Source organism: Jaculus jaculus, chromosome 3 (assembly GCF_020740685.1).
Source record: "Jaculus jaculus isolate mJacJac1 chromosome 3, mJacJac1.mat.Y.cur, whole genome shotgun sequence".
In the NCBI taxonomy this organism is placed as follows: domain Eukaryota; kingdom Metazoa; phylum Chordata; class Mammalia; order Rodentia; family Dipodidae; genus Jaculus; species Jaculus jaculus.
This window is the reverse complement of record NC_059104.1, coordinates 108,960,551-108,977,257: the sequence shown is the minus strand read 5'-3', so window position 1 is coordinate 108,977,257 and position 16,707 is coordinate 108,960,551. Positions and strand designations below refer to the sequence as shown.

General features: G+C 37.3%; 1 protein-coding gene and 1 non-coding gene across 6 annotated transcripts in view; both read left to right on the top strand.

Annotated features, from left to right (window-relative positions):
* Atm (ATM serine/threonine kinase) overlaps positions 1-16,707 on the top strand; it is a 157,982-nt gene that overhangs the window by 2,931 nt on the left and 138,344 nt on the right. For 4 of the 5 annotated variants that reach the window (XM_045145281.1, XM_004652950.2, XM_045145279.1 and 1 more), the window contains 3 exons: positions 2,927-3,072; positions 5,988-6,152; positions 13,972-14,137. In XM_045145281.1, coding sequence (XP_045001216.1) covers positions 2,927-3,072; positions 5,988-6,152; positions 13,972-14,137 — 477 coding nt within the window. The remainder of the gene's footprint in view (positions 1-2,926; positions 3,073-5,987; positions 6,153-13,971; positions 14,138-16,707) is intronic. The other variant, XR_006636210.1, reaches the window with a different exon arrangement.
* Positions 4,854-4,960, top strand: LOC123459679. The gene has a single exon (XR_006636437.1). It is a non-coding gene; the product is annotated as a U6 spliceosomal RNA (small nuclear RNA).

The following is a 16,707-nucleotide window of genomic DNA, read 5'->3' as shown; positions in this document are numbered from 1 at the left end:
TAGTTGCACATTACTGTAACATCAGTGTTGACAAGGACACAGAGAGATACTCGATCTACCTGGTCAGCCTGTCTAACTAATAAATGAGCTCCTGGTTCAGTGAGAGCTTTTGTCTCAGGGAAATAAGGCAGAAGAGCAATAGAAGAGGACATCTGATATCTTCTTTTGCCCTATGCATATGTATGTGTGGGGCACTCATCTATACACATATGTGCATATAGTACACCCACCACACATAAGACAAAACAAAAGTCCTTTCATTTGTGTTAAAGAATTTATTTCACATTAAAAAATCAGATAATATTAAATATCTAATTACTTTGAAGCCTTTAATTATTGTTCTGATTATAAGTGCCAAGTGTTAAATTACGCTAATACAAGTAAAAGAAATATTTCAATGTTTTCAGATTAAAGCAATTTAAAAAACACCAAAACCTTTTTTTTTTTTGGTTTTTGAGGTAAGGTTTTACTCTAGCTCAGGCTGACCTAGAATTCACTCTGTATTCTCAGGCTGGCCTTGAACTCACAGAGATCCTTCCACCTCTGTCTCCTGAATTCTGGAATTAAAAAGGCATGCACTAGTATGCCTGGCTCAGAAACATCCTTAGATAATGAAACAATTCAGTTGTTAGGCTGGTGTGGCAACCAGAATTATTATATTTTTACATTGAGACATAATTTTCAGCTACAAGACCATTTATAATTAGAAACATAAAGGCTGGTCGTGTTGGCACACACCTTTAATCCTAGCACTTGGGAGGCAGAGGTAGGAGGATCACCGTGAGTTCAAGGGCACCCTGAGACTACAGAGTGAATTCCAGGTCAGCCTGGGCTAGAGTGAGACCCTTCCTCATAAAGCCAGAAAAAAAAAAAAAAAAAGAAACATTGTAAGGCTTAGGAAAGATAAAGTATTTGTTTTATGCTTTCCATATTTTATTTTAAAAAAATACAGAATGGATCAAAAAGAATCATCAAGGATATAGGTGCCAGACACAGGGCAAGAGGGTAGCAAGCAAATGTACCTCAGCAACACGAGGAACTTCATCATGCCTTTTTTTTTTTTTTTAATTTTTATTAACATTTTCCATGATTATAAAATATATCCCATCGTAATTCCCTCCCTCCCCACCCCCACACTTTCCCATTTGAAATTCCATTCTACATCATATTACCTCCCCATTACAATCATTGTAATTACATATATACAATATCAACATATTAAGTATCCTCTTCCCTTCCTTTCTCTACCCTTTATGTCTCCTTTTTAACTTACTGGCCTCTGCTATTAAGTATTTTCATTCTCACGCAGTAGCCCAATCATCTGTAGCTAGGATCCACGTATGAGAGAGAACATGTGGCGCTTGGCTTTCTGGGCCTGGGTTACCTCACTTAGTATAATCCTTTCCAGGTCCATCCATTTTTCTGCAAATTTCATAACTTCATTTTTCTTTACCGCTGAGTAGAACTCCATTGTATAAATGTGCCACATCTTCATTATCCACTCATCTGTTGAGGGACATCTAGGCTGGTTCCAATTCCCAGCTATTATAAATTGAGCAGCAATAAACATGGTTGAGCGCGTACTTCTAAGGAAATGAGATGAGTCCTTTGGATATACATCATGCCTTATTTTAAAGGGTATCCTAACACAGCTAGCTCAGTTAAGTATTTTGTATTAATGTGCAATATTGAGGGTTTTATATTTGAAGCCAGGTGTGGTGTTCATATCTATAGTCCTGACAGTTGGGAAGTTGAAGCAGGAGAATTGAGCTCAGCTTATCCTAAATAAATATAAAAATTTATATTAAATTTCTTTTAAATTATTTTTTTTTTTAGGGATGGAGACATGGCTTAGCAGTTGAGGTGCTTGTGTGCAAGGCCAAGGGACCCAGGTTCAGTTCCCCAGTACCCATGTAAAACCAGATGCACAACATGGTGCATGCATCTGGAGTTTATTTGCAGTGGCTGAAGGCCCTAGTGCACCCACTCTCTATGTATATACCTGCCTATTTCTCTCAAATACAATTAAATTAAAAATAACTTAAATAATATATTTTTTAATTTATTTGCAAGCAGATATAATAATTATATAATAATTATTTAAAAACTAATAATTACAGTGATGAGGCAGTTCATACTTTCTCTTCCTACAATATTTACTTGGATATTTACAACAGAAACTTTTGTTTTGCTGTATTGTAATAGACTATTAAAGATTTGAATGCCAGATTGGAGAGATTGCATAGTGTTTAAGGCACTTGTCTGCAAAGTCTAATGACCCAGGTCATATTCCTTAGTACCCATGTAAAGCCAGATGCACAAGGTGGCACTTGCATCTGGAGTTTGTTTGTAGTGGCTAGAGGCATTGGTGTGCCCATTCTTTCTGTGTTTCCTTCTTTGTCTTTCTCTGCTTGCAAATAAATAAACAAAATAGTTTGAATGCATATGGCATGAAAAAAAGGCAGGATTTTTTTTCTATGATAACTTGGTATATTTTAGCCATTAAAAATACACTTATTACATAGGGATGAAAAATACTATATGAGCTTATTAGGTCGACCAAATTTGTACCTAACCTCCTTGCTAGTCTTGATTATCTTCTAGGCAGGCTTCTTTTAAGTAGCTAGAAGTATGACCAGCTGTTTATAATGTAAGGAGTGTTAAGATCCCTTAATGTGTTGTAAGTTTTCATGATAAAATAATAATCCAAGTAATACAAATAGAAACTCATACAGGTTAGACTTTATATTGATGTTGTAAGAGTTAAGCTTTGAAAAGATATTTACTATATTTAGCTGGTATATTGAACAAAGCCTGGGGGTTTTTAAGTGATGCTCTTTGTGTTGGCGTAAAGGATTTTTTAAAGGGAAATTATAAAAATTTAAGCATTAGTGAGTTTCTGAAATCCTGTTTTGTTTTCTTGAAGATTTTTGCAGAAATACATTCAGAAAGAAACAGAATGTCTGAGAACTGCAAAACCAAATGTATCAGCCTCAACACAAACTTCCAGACAGAAGAAGATGCAAGAGATCAGCAGTTTGGTCAGATACTTCATCAAATGTGCAAATAAAAGTGGGCAACATTACATACTATAAATAAATGATTTAATAGTATCCATAGCATAAGTCTGGTTTGAATATAACTTAAGAGATAAATGTTAAATGTACTTTCTATAGAACACGTAGTGATTTTAATACTACAGGTTTAAATTTTGAGGGCATATATGTAACATAAAAATCACAGAATTTTAGAAGTAAAAAATTAAAATTTGGGCTGGAGAGATGGCTTAGCAGTTAAAAGGCACTTGCCTACAAAGCTTAATGATCGCAGTTTGATTCCCTGGTACCTATGTAAAGCATAAACAGCCGGAGTCCATTTGCAGCAGCTAAAGGCCCTGGTGTGCCCACTCTGTCTGCTTTCTATTTGCTTGCAAATAAATTAAAAAGTAAATTATTTTAAATTTAATTTTGAGAGAAAGAGGCAGATATATATATATGTATATGTATATGTATATGTATATGTGTGCACATATACTCCAGACACATGCACCATGTTGTGCATCTGGCTTTACGTGGGTACTAGGGAATTGAACCTGGGTCCCTTGGCCTTGCAGACAAGCATCTCAACTGCTAAGCCATCTCTCCAGCCCTAAAAAAGTAATTTTGTAAAAAATTAAAATTTGCTGGGCATGGTAGCACATGCCTTTAATGCTAGCACTTGGGAGGCAGATGTAGGAGGAGGGCTGTGAATTAGTGGCGATCCTGAGAGTATGTAGTAAATTCCATGTCAGCCTGGGCTACAGATATAATCTTAATGACTCAACATAACTTTTTGAGGCTTCCTTTTCTTTGAATAGTTTTAAGAGTATTAAAGCCAGTTGGGTATGGTGGTGCAAGCCTTTAATCCCAGCACCCGGGTGGCAATGGTAGGAAGATCCCTGTGAAATTGAGGCCAGCCTGAGACTTCAGAGTGAATTCCAGGTCAGCCTGGGCTAGAGCAAGACCCTACCTCAAAAGAACAAAACAAAACGAAAACTATTAAAGCCTACTCCCTTTATTATTGCTTCTGCCTTCTCATACACAAGATTTTTTTTAATCACTTTTTTTCAATATAACATTCTTTGATATTTGAAAATAACCATAGTATTTCCCTTGAGTCCTCTTTCTCTAAGATACATAGACCTACTTCCTTCTGCTCATATGTGACCTAGTTTGTATTTTACTTTCTCATTAACATTCCTTAGTTTAATTACTTTTCAAGGTATGACATGCTGTCTTTTAGGTATAATCTAATTGGTACAGAGTAGTGTATATCTTTTGTTTTGCTTCATTTTTTTTTTTGTTTGTTTCTTTGTTTTAGAAACACGGTTTGCTATGTAGCCCATACTCAAAGTCACAATCTTGCTGTCTCAATTTTCCTAGTGCCAGCATTAGAACATGCATCACCATGTCTGGCTCTATTCTCCATTCTTCCCTTAGGTACCAGCACAGGCTGAACTGGAACTCACTCTGTAGTCACAGGCTGGCCTTGAACTCACAACAATCCTACCTCTGCCTCCCAAGTACTGGGATTAAATGTGTGTACCACCATGCCCAGCTTTTCTTTTTTTTCTTTTTTTTTTTTTTTTTTGGTTTTTCGAGTTAGGGTCTCACTCTGGCTCAGGCTGACCTGGAATTCACTATGTAGTCTCAGGGTGGCCTCGAACTCTCGGCGATCCTCCTACCTCTGCCTCCCGAGTGCTGGGATTAAAGGCGTGTGCCACCACACCCGGCGCAGCTTTTCTTTATTATATACTTTTACCAGTTTATTCTGAGTTCATATTAGTTTATTTTTGCCATCAGAATTCATACTTGGCGTTCACTTTGGCAGCACATGTACTAAAATTGGAATGATACAGTGGAGATTAGCATGGCCCCTGCACAAGGATGACATGCAAATTCATAAAGCATTCCATTTTTAAATTAAAAAAAATTGCACTTGGCTTATACTGTACTAATCCACATTCTGTTTTGTTATTGGTAAGATATCTATGTGTGTGTGTTTATATATACATACATACATACATACATACATACATACACACACATACATATGTGTATGCTAATCATTCTTCATATAGATGCTAAGAGACTTCAGATTATTTTAAGTCTAATGCTACAAGTGCATGATTTATTAACTATAAAAAAGAATGATTCTTTTTGTTACATAGTTCTGTATGGGTTGGTAAATATAAGCAAGTGTTTTTGACTTTATGGGCTATATGTTATCTGTCTCAGTTACTCATTTCTCATGTATGTATGTATGTGTACGTATGTGTATGTGTGTGTATGTATGTATATATAGTACTAGATAAGCATCCTTCTACAGTGAGACACCTCTGACTCCTGCAGTTGATATATTGAAAAATTTATATATTCAAAACAAAATAGAGGAGCCTAGTAAGCTTAGGTAAGAAATTGGGCTTTACACAGTGCTAAAAAACCAGAAGAAACATTTATTTAGGGACATATGAGCTCAGACTTTTCATTCTGTACAGGTAAGGACCTGACTTTGTAAAGATTATGCTAATCATTCTTCATATAGATACCAAGAGACTTCAGATATTTTAAGTCTAATGCTACAAATGCATGATTTATTAAGTATGGAAATGAATGATTCTTTTTGTTATATGGTTCTGTATCGGTTGGTCAATGTAAGCAAGTGTTTTTGACTTTATGGGCTATATGTTATCTGTCTCAGTTACTCATTTCTCATATTTAGAATAGTAAATGTATGAACCTATATATGATGTTCCAATAAAGCTTTACTTACAAAACAACCTGTTGGCTGAATTTTGCTCAGGTGCCAGAGGTTACTGATCTAACTCTGAAAGGAGGTGAGTTAAGAGTAGTTTCCTAAACGGAATTACTTAAGAAGTTGTCACTTCAAGTATACTTGCTTTGCAGAGTTTGATACAATTTTTATTTGTTTATTTTATTTTTAAACAGGAGCACCCAGGCTAAAATGTCAAGAACTGTTGAATTATGTCATGGAAACAGTGAAAGATTCATCTCATGGTACTACTTATGGAGCTGATTGTAGCAACATACTGCTGAAAGATATTCTTTCAGTGAGAAAATACTGGTGTGAAATATCTCATCAACAGTGGCTAGGTATGTTTTGAAAGTTGTTGAGTTTTTCCTTACATAATGAAATGTCACCAATAAAAGCGGTCACTGTTTTATCTCACAAATGACTTTAAAATTTAACTTTACTGAAGTTATGATTATGGAAACTGATCCTTTGTTTCCTTTTTTCAAAATATGATCTTGCTTAATTTATGTGTATCCTAGGATGGCCTTGAATGACTTTAAAATTTCACAAATGACTTTAAAATTTAACTTTACTGAAGTTATGATTATGGAAACTGATCCTTCGTTTCCTTTTTTCAAAATATGATCTTGCTTAATTTATGTGTATCCTAGGATGGCCTTGAATTTGTGATCCCCTACCTTGGCTTCCTGAATGTTTGGAATATAAACCACCATGCTCAGCTCTTAATTTTCATTGATTACATACCTTCTAAATTTTTGTTTTGTTTTGTTTTTTTTAATTATTTATTTATTTATTTGAGAGTGACAGACACAGAGAGAAGGACAGATAGAGGGAGAGAGAGAGAATGGGCGCGCCAGGGCTTCCAACCTCTGCAAACGAACTTCAGATGCGTGCGCCCCCTTGTGCATCTGGTTCACGTGGGACCTGGGGAACCGAGCCTCGAACCGGGGTCCTTAGGCTTCACAGGCAAGCATTTAACCGCTAAGCCATCTCTCCAGCCCACCTTCTAAATTGTTAATTCACTAATTATATATTAAGTACTTATCACTGGACATGTAAATGCAGGTTTGAAAGATACCTTCCCTGTCTTTACCATTCTGTCATCTGCTAGCAGAAACAAACAAACAAAAAATCCAAGTCAAGTAAAAATTACTATGTTGTATGATTGCGTTTGTGTGTGTGTGTGTGTGTATATAGTGAATGTGGAGAACAGTGACACCTAAACTGGGCCATAAATAAAAAGAAAATCAAAAGAGCTGTCAAAATTTGGAAGCAAGAGTTTTTAAATTGAATGAGATGTGGGGACTATCTTAAATGCCATACATAGAAAGTATTAAATACAAAATATCTTGGATTAGGCAGAGTTAGCACATTTAGGCAAGAGAGTGGAAGTAAAATATATTAGAATAGAATATATATGGCCTGTTACTAGGCATGCAGGTTGGTGCTGGGGAGGAATCTAGTATTGTCATTTTGTTGTCAGATACAGAGAGACAGGAAGGATGTTATAGTTAAAGACTAGAATATTTCAGTTGATTAATTTCAAAAGTTGAGCAATTCTTAGATGATTTAAAGGATGAAAGAAGAAATTTACATTACATTAACAAGGTAATTAAGCCATATGTCAAGGTCTAGTAATATACCAACTCTGAAAAGTTTAAAACTTGTTTTATAGTAAAAGTATTTATAGGGCTGGGGAGATAGTTTAGTGGTTAAGGTACTTGCTTGCAAAGCCTAAGTACCCAGGTTTGATTCTCCAGGACTTATCTCTGTAAGCCAGATACACAAGATGAGGCATGTGTCTGGAGTTCATCCACAGTGGCTGCAGGCCCTGTTGTGCTCATTCTCTCTCTATCTGCCTCTTTCTATCTCTCAAATGAATAAATAAATAAAAAGTATTTAGGGGCTGAGGAGATATCCCAGTGGGATCCCAATAATCCACATAAAGCCTGATGTGAAATAGTGTGTTTAATCCCAGTGCTCTTGTGGGGAGAAGGGAGTCAGAAACAAACACTGGAAGCTAGAGGGATAGCTAGCTTGATACACAGCAGTGAACAACAAAGGGACCAACACTCAGGGTTGACCACATGCATATTGTGGCACATGTGTGCTCTGATAAACACACATATATAAAATATTTAAGACTAAATTTGGTAAGTAATCTCAGAGACAATTATTTAATATTCTTTATTTATAGGTTATCATTTCAACAATGAGATAGCACCATGAATTAATCAGTGCCTTCATTCTGAATTCACTCTATTGTTCTCACTTGAATTAAAGGTCTGTTGCATGAGTTTCTTAGCAGTCATTTGAAACCATTGTTGCTCTGAATACAAGACATGCAGACCCAGGGCCCTTAACATACCTGGTGGAAACCTTTGAAGAATTGGATAGTGACATACAGGATATATAGCTAGATCTTACCAGCATGATCTAGTTATTGTTTGGGTATCTAAATGTTTTAGTTTATTTTAACTAGTTTGTCATTTAAACAAAGGCATTCATTACCTCAGTCTTCTTATTTTACCATATGGTTGTGTGAAATCTTTTATTGTTTGTTTTCTTTATTTACTTAGAACCCAGGGGCTTGTTCATGCTAGGTGAGTGTATTACCACTTAGCTATATCCCAGGCCATCTTTTTGTTGTTTTTAAAAAGTTTATTTGCACTTTGTGTGTGTGTGTGCGTGCATGCTCCATAGTGTCTTGCTGCAAACAAATGCTTGTGTCTTTTTCTGTATCTGGCTTTATGTGGGTTGGTATGAAATTGCACCATGCCAGGAGGCTTTGCAAGCAAACACCTTTAACCACTGTGCCCCAGTCCCTTTTTTAACTTCTTTTTTTAATTTAATTTTTATTTTTTATTGACAACTTCTATACTTACAGACAATAAACCATATTTCCCTCCCCTCCCCTCCCTCACTTTCCCCTTAACAACTCTTCTCTCCATCATATCCCCTCTCTCTATTAGTCTCTCTTTTAATTTGATGTCATCATCTTTTTCTCCTATTATGAGGGTCTTGTGTAGGTATTTCTAGGACCTGCGTGGTCATAGATATCAAGGCCAATTTCTGTCTGGACAGCTGTATTATAAGGAGTGTTACCCTTCCTTTGGCTCTTAAATTCTTTCCACCACCTCTTCCGTAATGGACCCTGAGCCTTGGAGGTGTGATAGAGATGTTTCAGTGCTGGACATTCTACTGTCCCTTCTTCTCAGCATTATGTTGTCTTTTGGGTCATCTCAGTGGTCATCACCATCTGAAAAGAGAAGCTTCTCTAACCAGAAGTGAGAGTAGCATTAACATATGATTATGAGCATTAAGTGTAGTGATTTCAGGGCAGTTTGTTGAGAATAATATATACATTTATCTAGACAAGAGCAGGCTTTATACCCCTAAGGCTCATGACCTCCCCTGCCAGAGGCTTTTGATTAGGCTTTCAGAACCAGGCATGTATTCCCTCCCATAGAGTGGGCCTTTGGTCCAATTATGGAGCAGTTGGTTTCCCCCAGAGTGGACATGCCACTCTTGCACTCGTTCAGTCATTTGTCCTGTCTGGCCAAACTTGAGGTTTCCAGTGTCTACTGTTTTCACCACTGATGACTTCTGTCTCCATAAGACTGCATACAATGCAGTTCTTTTCCAGCATTCAGTTGGCTGGTCTACAGGGAGGTTTTCTGCTCAGCACCAGTTTGTGACATTGCCATTCAGGCATGTGACGTCTTCAGTAATAGGGTCTTAACCATCTATTTCTCAAGGGAAACCAAGGGCCAATAGCCTGTAATGTGTTGGGGGCAACAGGGACCTCCTTGGCTAGTAACTCATTGAGAGGTATCCCATCCCTGGCACTAGAAATTGCTAGTAACAATCTATGACTTCTGTATGTGCCATTATTCAAAAAAGTAGATTTTCATATGTCTTCAGAATATCTTGAATTTTAATTGACCCAACCCCCCGCCCTTCTTTTACACAATCTCTTCCCCTGGCCTGGCTTAGGACTTTCCCCTCCCTGTAATCTGTTCTTCTACTTCCATATATACAATACCATCCCCTTAAGTCGTTCCCTCGCCTCCCTCCCTTATAGCCTTTTTCTAGCTTACTGTCCTCTGCTACTGACTTTTGGTTCCAGCTCATACACAAGTCATTTGTAGCTAGTCCCCACATAAGAGAGAGAACATGCGACATTTGGCTTTCTGGGCGTGAGTTACCTCACTTTGTATAATCCTTTCCAGATCCATCTATTTCCCTGCAAATTTTGTAATTTCATTTTTCTTTACTGCTGAAAAGAACTCCCATTGTGTAAATGTATCACATCTTTATTATCCATTCATTTGTGGAGGGACATCTAGGCTGGTTCTATTTTCTAGCTCTTGTGAATAGAGCATCAATAAACATGGTTGTGCAAGTATCTCTAAGGTAGTGAGAAGAGTCATTAGATATTTTATTTATTTATTAGAGAGAGAGAAAGAGGCAAATAGAAAGAGAATGGGCACACCAGGGTCTGTAGCCACTGCAAATGAACTCCAGACACATGTACCCCCTTGTGCATCTGGCTTATGTGGGTCCTGGAGAATCGAACCCAGGGTCCTTATGCTTCACACACAAATGCCTTAACCACTAAGCCATTTCCCCAGCCTCCTATTTATTTGTTTTTTTGAGGTAGGCTAGCTCAGGCTGTCCTGGAATTCACTATGTAGTCTCAGGATAGCCTTGAACTCTATGTGATCCTCATACTGCTGCCTCCCAAGTGCCAGGGTTAAATGCATGTGCAACCACACCCAGCACCCAGCTTTAAAAATATTTTTATTGGCTGGGGAAATGGCTTAGCAGTTAAGGCATTTGCCTGCAAAGCCTAAGGACCCCAGTTTGATTCCCCAGGACCCAAGTAAGCCAGTTGCAGAAGAGGGCACATTCATCTGGAGTGCACAACCATGCCTGGCTCATTCCTTAGTTTATATTAGCTTATATGTTCACCTCTCAGTGGGATATCCTAGTTGCTTCTACTTTGTTGGAAAATATGAGTGAAGTTGCTGTATGCATTTATTCGTAGGTTAGATATGAAGTCTTAAAAATTCAAGGACTATGTTTACTTTAGTAAGAAACTTTCAAACTATGTTCCAAGGTGGTTACTTTCAGTTCTTTAAATATCAGTAATGTTTAATTTTCATTTATTATCTTACTTTTCAAAAAATATATTTTTTATTATATACATTCCTCTACTGATTTTTTTTTGAATTTAGTTATTTAGAGATAGAACACATTCATTCAAACTTGAAACAAAATATCAATACACAGAAGGGTGGGAAATTAAGATGAAATGTTTTATTCCATTCACAATAATAAATATTTTTAAAGAAGCAAATGTGGATTTTTAAAAGCTCACTAGACACTAATCAGGCACACAAACCACTAGGCTTTTCTACCTAGATTAACTCATACTTCTTGATTTTTCAGGTTGAAAGAGTAAGGATATATCTCAATATATGGCAGTAAATACTTAAGCACTTTAAACTTGCTTCACTGTTACTGATTTTTCAAAAAATATATATTTTTTTAAAAGATGTCTTTTTTTAAAAAATTTTATTTATTTATTTGAGAGCGACAGACACAGAGAGAAAGACAGATAGAGGGAGAGAGAGAATGGGCGCACCAGGGCTTCCAGCCTCTGCAAACGAACTCCAGACGCGTGCGCCCCCTTGTGCATCTGGCTAACATGGGATCTGGGGAACTGAGCCTTGAACCAGGGTCCTTAGGCTTCACAGGCAAGCACTTAACCACTAAGCCATCTCTCCAGCCCTCAAAAAATATTTTTAAATATTTTATTTGAAAGAGAGGAGGAGAGAGGAAGAGGCAGAGAGAATGGGTATGACAGGAAAATAATAAAAGAGCAAAGTGTAAAAAGATCCCCCTGTCTTCAATTAATAGGATTGTATAAACTCATGTTACTTAAAATTATTTATTTATTTAAGAGAGAAGGAAAGAGAGGAAGAAGCAGATAGAATGAGTGTGACAGGGCCTCCAGCCATTGTAAACAAACTCCAGATGCATGCGCCACCTTGTTCATCTGGTTTATTTGGGTCCTGAGGAATTGAACCGAGGTTCTTTGGCTGTACAGGCAAACTCCTTAACAGCTAAGCCATCTCTTCAGCCCTCTAAACTCATATTTTTATCCTTGTCTAAATCTTTCATGAAGTGAAAACACCTTAAGAGGCATTGATTTGGAGTTCTGTGAACAAACATTATAAAATATGATGGAATTTTTTTTTTTAAAGGTAGGGTCTCACAATGGTCCAGGCTGACCTGGAATTAACTGTATAGTCTCAGGGTGTCCTTGAACTCACAGCAATCCTCCTACCTCTGCCTCTGGAGTGCTGGGATTGAAGGTGTATGCCATCACGTCTGGCCTAAGAATCTTTTTTTTTTTTTGGTTTGTTTTTTTGAATCATTTAAAAAAGTTGTTTCTTTTACAATGTGTTACTTTAGGTACTTATATTGGCCTCATTCTTTTTTTTTTTTAATTTTTTTGTTCATTATTTATTTATTTATTTGAGAGCGACAGACACAGAGAGAAAGACACATAGAGGGAGAGGGAGAGAATGGGCGCGCCAGGGCTTCCAGCCACTGCAAACGAACTCCAGACATGTGCGCCCCCTTGTGCATCTGGCTAATGTGGGACCTGGGGAACCGAGCCTCGAACCGGGGTCCTTAGGCTTCACAGGCAAGCGCTTAACCGCTAAGCCATCTCTCCAGCCCTTGGCCTCATTCTTTATTTGATTCTAAGCTGTTTTTTCATATCTGCAGAATCATGCAACATACAACTGAAAAGGAAGATATACTTAGGCCTTATTCTTTTTTTTCTAAATTTTTATTAACATTTTCCATGATTATAAAAAATATCCCTTGGTAATACCCTCCCTCCCCACTTTCCCCTTTGAAATTCCATTCTCCATCATATCCCCTCCCCATCTCAATCAGTCTCTCTTTTATTTTGATGTCATGATCTTTTCCTCCTCTTATGATAGTCTTGTGTAGGTAGTGTCAGGCACTATGAGGTCATGGATATCCAGGAACTCAGGCCTTATCTTACCCATCTTACCAATGACTCTTGTCAACTAATGGGAATAAAGTCTTATGCTAACAATTTTTCATAGTGTTTGAAAGTAATTCTCAGTAGATTATGTCTATCTGTCTGTCTTTCAAGTAGACACTGGCTGCATTTTTTCTTCCAGACTTTTTGTCAAGGGTGTTTCATATAGTAACTTGAAAAATGTAAATGTTGACTTCCTTCATAATAAAATACAGATTTGTTTCCTGCCCATTTGTTTATGAGAAGACTAATGTTTCTCTACCATAATGCAGTACATTGTTTTCATTTGTGTCATCTGTCCTCCTTCATGTTGTTATTGGGACTGTGGATGAAAAATGAAGGTTGGGTTGGAGAGATGGCTTAGTGGTTAAGTGCTTGCCTGTGAAGCCTAAGGACCCCAGTTCAAGGCTGGATTCCCCAGGACCCATGTTAGCCAGATGCACAAGATGGTGCATGCACCTGGAGTTCATTTGCAATAGCTAGAGGTCCTGTTGTGCCTATTCCCCCCCACACAGTCTCTCTCAAATAAATAAATATAAATAAACAAAAAAAAATTGAAAAAAGAAAAATGAAGGTGTGCTGTCACTGCTATTAGGAATAAACTCTTCTTTTTCTTTGGGAATCACATGTGTTCTACCATTATCCATGAAATGGTCATACTGTTTATTAGGTTACAAGGAAAGTGACATCTGAGATCATTCATAGTTTGTGATACAATTTACACATATTAACCAGCATCAATAGAAAACAGACTTGTGGAGAGTGCACTTTGGTAAGTACTTTGTTAGGTCTAGATAGATACAGGAAGCATAGACTTAGGAAAGGTAAGTACTTTATTTAGGTCTAAATCTTAAAATTGGTACTCTCATTTTCTACTGCCTGTATTTCTTTCTTTGAGGACATTTTATACAAAATACTGTTGGTGTTCTTGACTCCATTAAATATAAACTAGAACTGTTTTTAATCTTATTGTCTGTGTTGGATTATGGAATGTTTAAGTTGAATTGTGGCATTGAACATACTTGCTTTAAAAAAATAGCTAATCTCTTCTTTTTGTTTTTAATTTTTAGCATTGTTCTCTGTGTACTCCAGGTTGTATCTCAAACCTCCACAAGACATTAATAGAGTTCTGGTTGCCAGAATAGTTCATACTGTCACCAGAGGATGCTGTTCACAAACTGATGGATTAAATGTAAAGTTTTTGGATTTTTTTTCCAAGGCTATTCAGTATGCGAGGTAATCTATGTTTTTGACCTTAGGTCTTTGTCATGACCATATATTTTAGATTCAGTAACTGAAAATCTTACCTTTTAAAAATGGTTATTATGGGCTGGAGAGATGGCTTAGTGATTAAGGTGCTTGCCTGCTAAGCCAAAGGACCCAGGTTCAATTCCTCAGGACTCATGTCAGATATACAAGGTGGCCCATGCATCTGAAGTTTTTTTGCAGTGGCTGAATGCCCTGGTGTACCCATTCTTTCTGCTCCCTCTGTCTGCCTCTTTCTCTCTTTCTCAAATACATAACAATAAGATATTTTAAAAAATGGCTAGTACATATTATCAAATTTATTTTTTTAATGTTTATTTGAGGGAGAGAAAGAGAGAGAGAGGCAGATGCAGAGAGATGGGGCATACCAGGGCATCTAACCACTGTAAATGAACTCCAGACTCAAGAGTCACCTTGTGCATACGGCTTATGTCGGTACTGGGGAATTGAATCTAGGCTGTCAGGCTTAGTAATCAAGTAATCTTAACTACCAAGACATTTCTGTAGCTTTATTCTCAAATTTATGGTGTATAATATGATTATTTAATATAGGCATATAGTACGTAGTAATAAGTCAGGTTACATAACATTTCTGTTGCCTTAAACATCTAATTTTTTATTTCTTATTATTTTTTTAATTTTTTTTTTTTAATTTTTTATTTATTTATTTGAGAGCGACAGACACAGAGAGAAAGACAGGTAGAGGGAGAGAGAGAGAGAATGGGCGCGCCAGGGCCTCCAGCCTCTGCAAACGAACTCCAGACGCGTGTGCCCCCTTGTGCATCTGGCTAACGTGGGACCTGGGGAACCGAGCCTCGAACTGGGGTCCTTAGGCTTCACAGGCAAGCGCTTAACCGCTAAGCCATCTCTCCAGCCCTCTAATTTTTTATTTATATATTTTTTTTTAAATTTAAGTTTTATTAACATTTTCCATGATTATAAAAAAAAATCCCATGGTAATACCCTCCCCCCCACTTTCTTTTTTTCTCCTTTGACATTCCATTCTCTATCATATTACCTCCCCATCTCAATCATTGTACTTACATATATATAATACCAACCTATTAAGTACCCTCCTACCGTACTTTTTCTTCCTTTTATATCTCCTTTTTAACTTACTGGCCTCTGCTACTAAGTATTTTCCTTCTTACACAGAAGCCAAATCATCTGTAGCTAGGATCCACATATGAGGGAGAACATGTGGCGCTTGGCTTTCTGGGCCTCGGTTACCTCACTTAGTATGATCCTTTCCAGGGCCATCCATTTTTCTTCATTTTTCTTTACCGCTGAGTAGAACTCCATTGTATAAATGTGCCACATCTTCATTATCCACTCATCAGTTGAGGGACATCTAGGCTGGTTCCATTTCCCAGCTATTATAAATTGAGCAGCAGTAAACATGGTTGAGCATGTACTTCTATGGAAATGAGATGATTCCTTAGGATATATGCCCAGGAGTGCTATAGCTGGGTCATATGGTAGATCAATCTTTAGCTGTTTTAGGAACCTCCACACTGTTTTCCACAATGGCTGGACCAGATTGCATTCCCACCAGCAGTGTAGAAGGGTTCCTCTTTTTTCACATCCCCACCAACATTTATGATCATTTGTTTTCATGATGGTGGCCAATCTGACAGGAGTGAGATAGAATCTCAATGTAGTTTTAATCTGCATTTCCCTGATGACTAGTGACATAGAACATTTTTTTAGATGCTTATATGCCATTCGTACTTCTTCCTTTGAGAATGCTCTATTTAGCTCCATAGCCCATTTTTTGATTGGCTTGTTTGATTCCTTATTATTTAACTTTTGAGTTCTTTGTTTATCCTAGATATTAATCCTCTATCAGATATATAGCTGGCGAAGATTTTTTCCCATTCTGTAGGCTGCCTCTTTGCTTTTTTCACTGTGTCCTTTGCAGCAATTTGTAATTTCATGAGTTCCCAGTGATTAATCTGTGGTTTTATTGCCTGAGCAATTGGAGGAGGAATGTGAGCTTCTGGCCAGCCTGATCTGCAGAATCTTGTTTCACAAGAAAAAAAACCAAAAAGAAAAAAAGAAAGAAAATGGAAAGAATAAGAATTAGATACTTCTTCTTTTTTTTTTTGGTTTTTCAAGGTAGGGTCTCACTCTGGCTCAGGCTGACCTGGAATTCACTATGTAGTCTCAGGGTGGCCTCGAACTCTCGGTGATCCTCCTACCTCTGCCTCCCGAGTGCTGGGATTAAAGGCGTGCGCCACCACGCCCGGCTCGAGAATTAGATACTTCTTATAAGAAGTTCAAATGGCCAGTGCAGTGATACAGAAATTTAAATGCTTAGCCTTATAGTATTGCAAGTCAAAACCACAATGAAATATGATGTCTGTCTGACCCTAATTAGAAGGGCTATTGCTAAAACTATAAAGCAAAACCTAGCAGTTTTAGAGGAAAGTAACTTAATAGAACAATGGTGGGAGTCTAAAATACTGTCTTTTATAAGGAACATTAGCCCATTATATATAACCAGTTTCCCCTGAATTCAACCCATTATGTAGAACAAT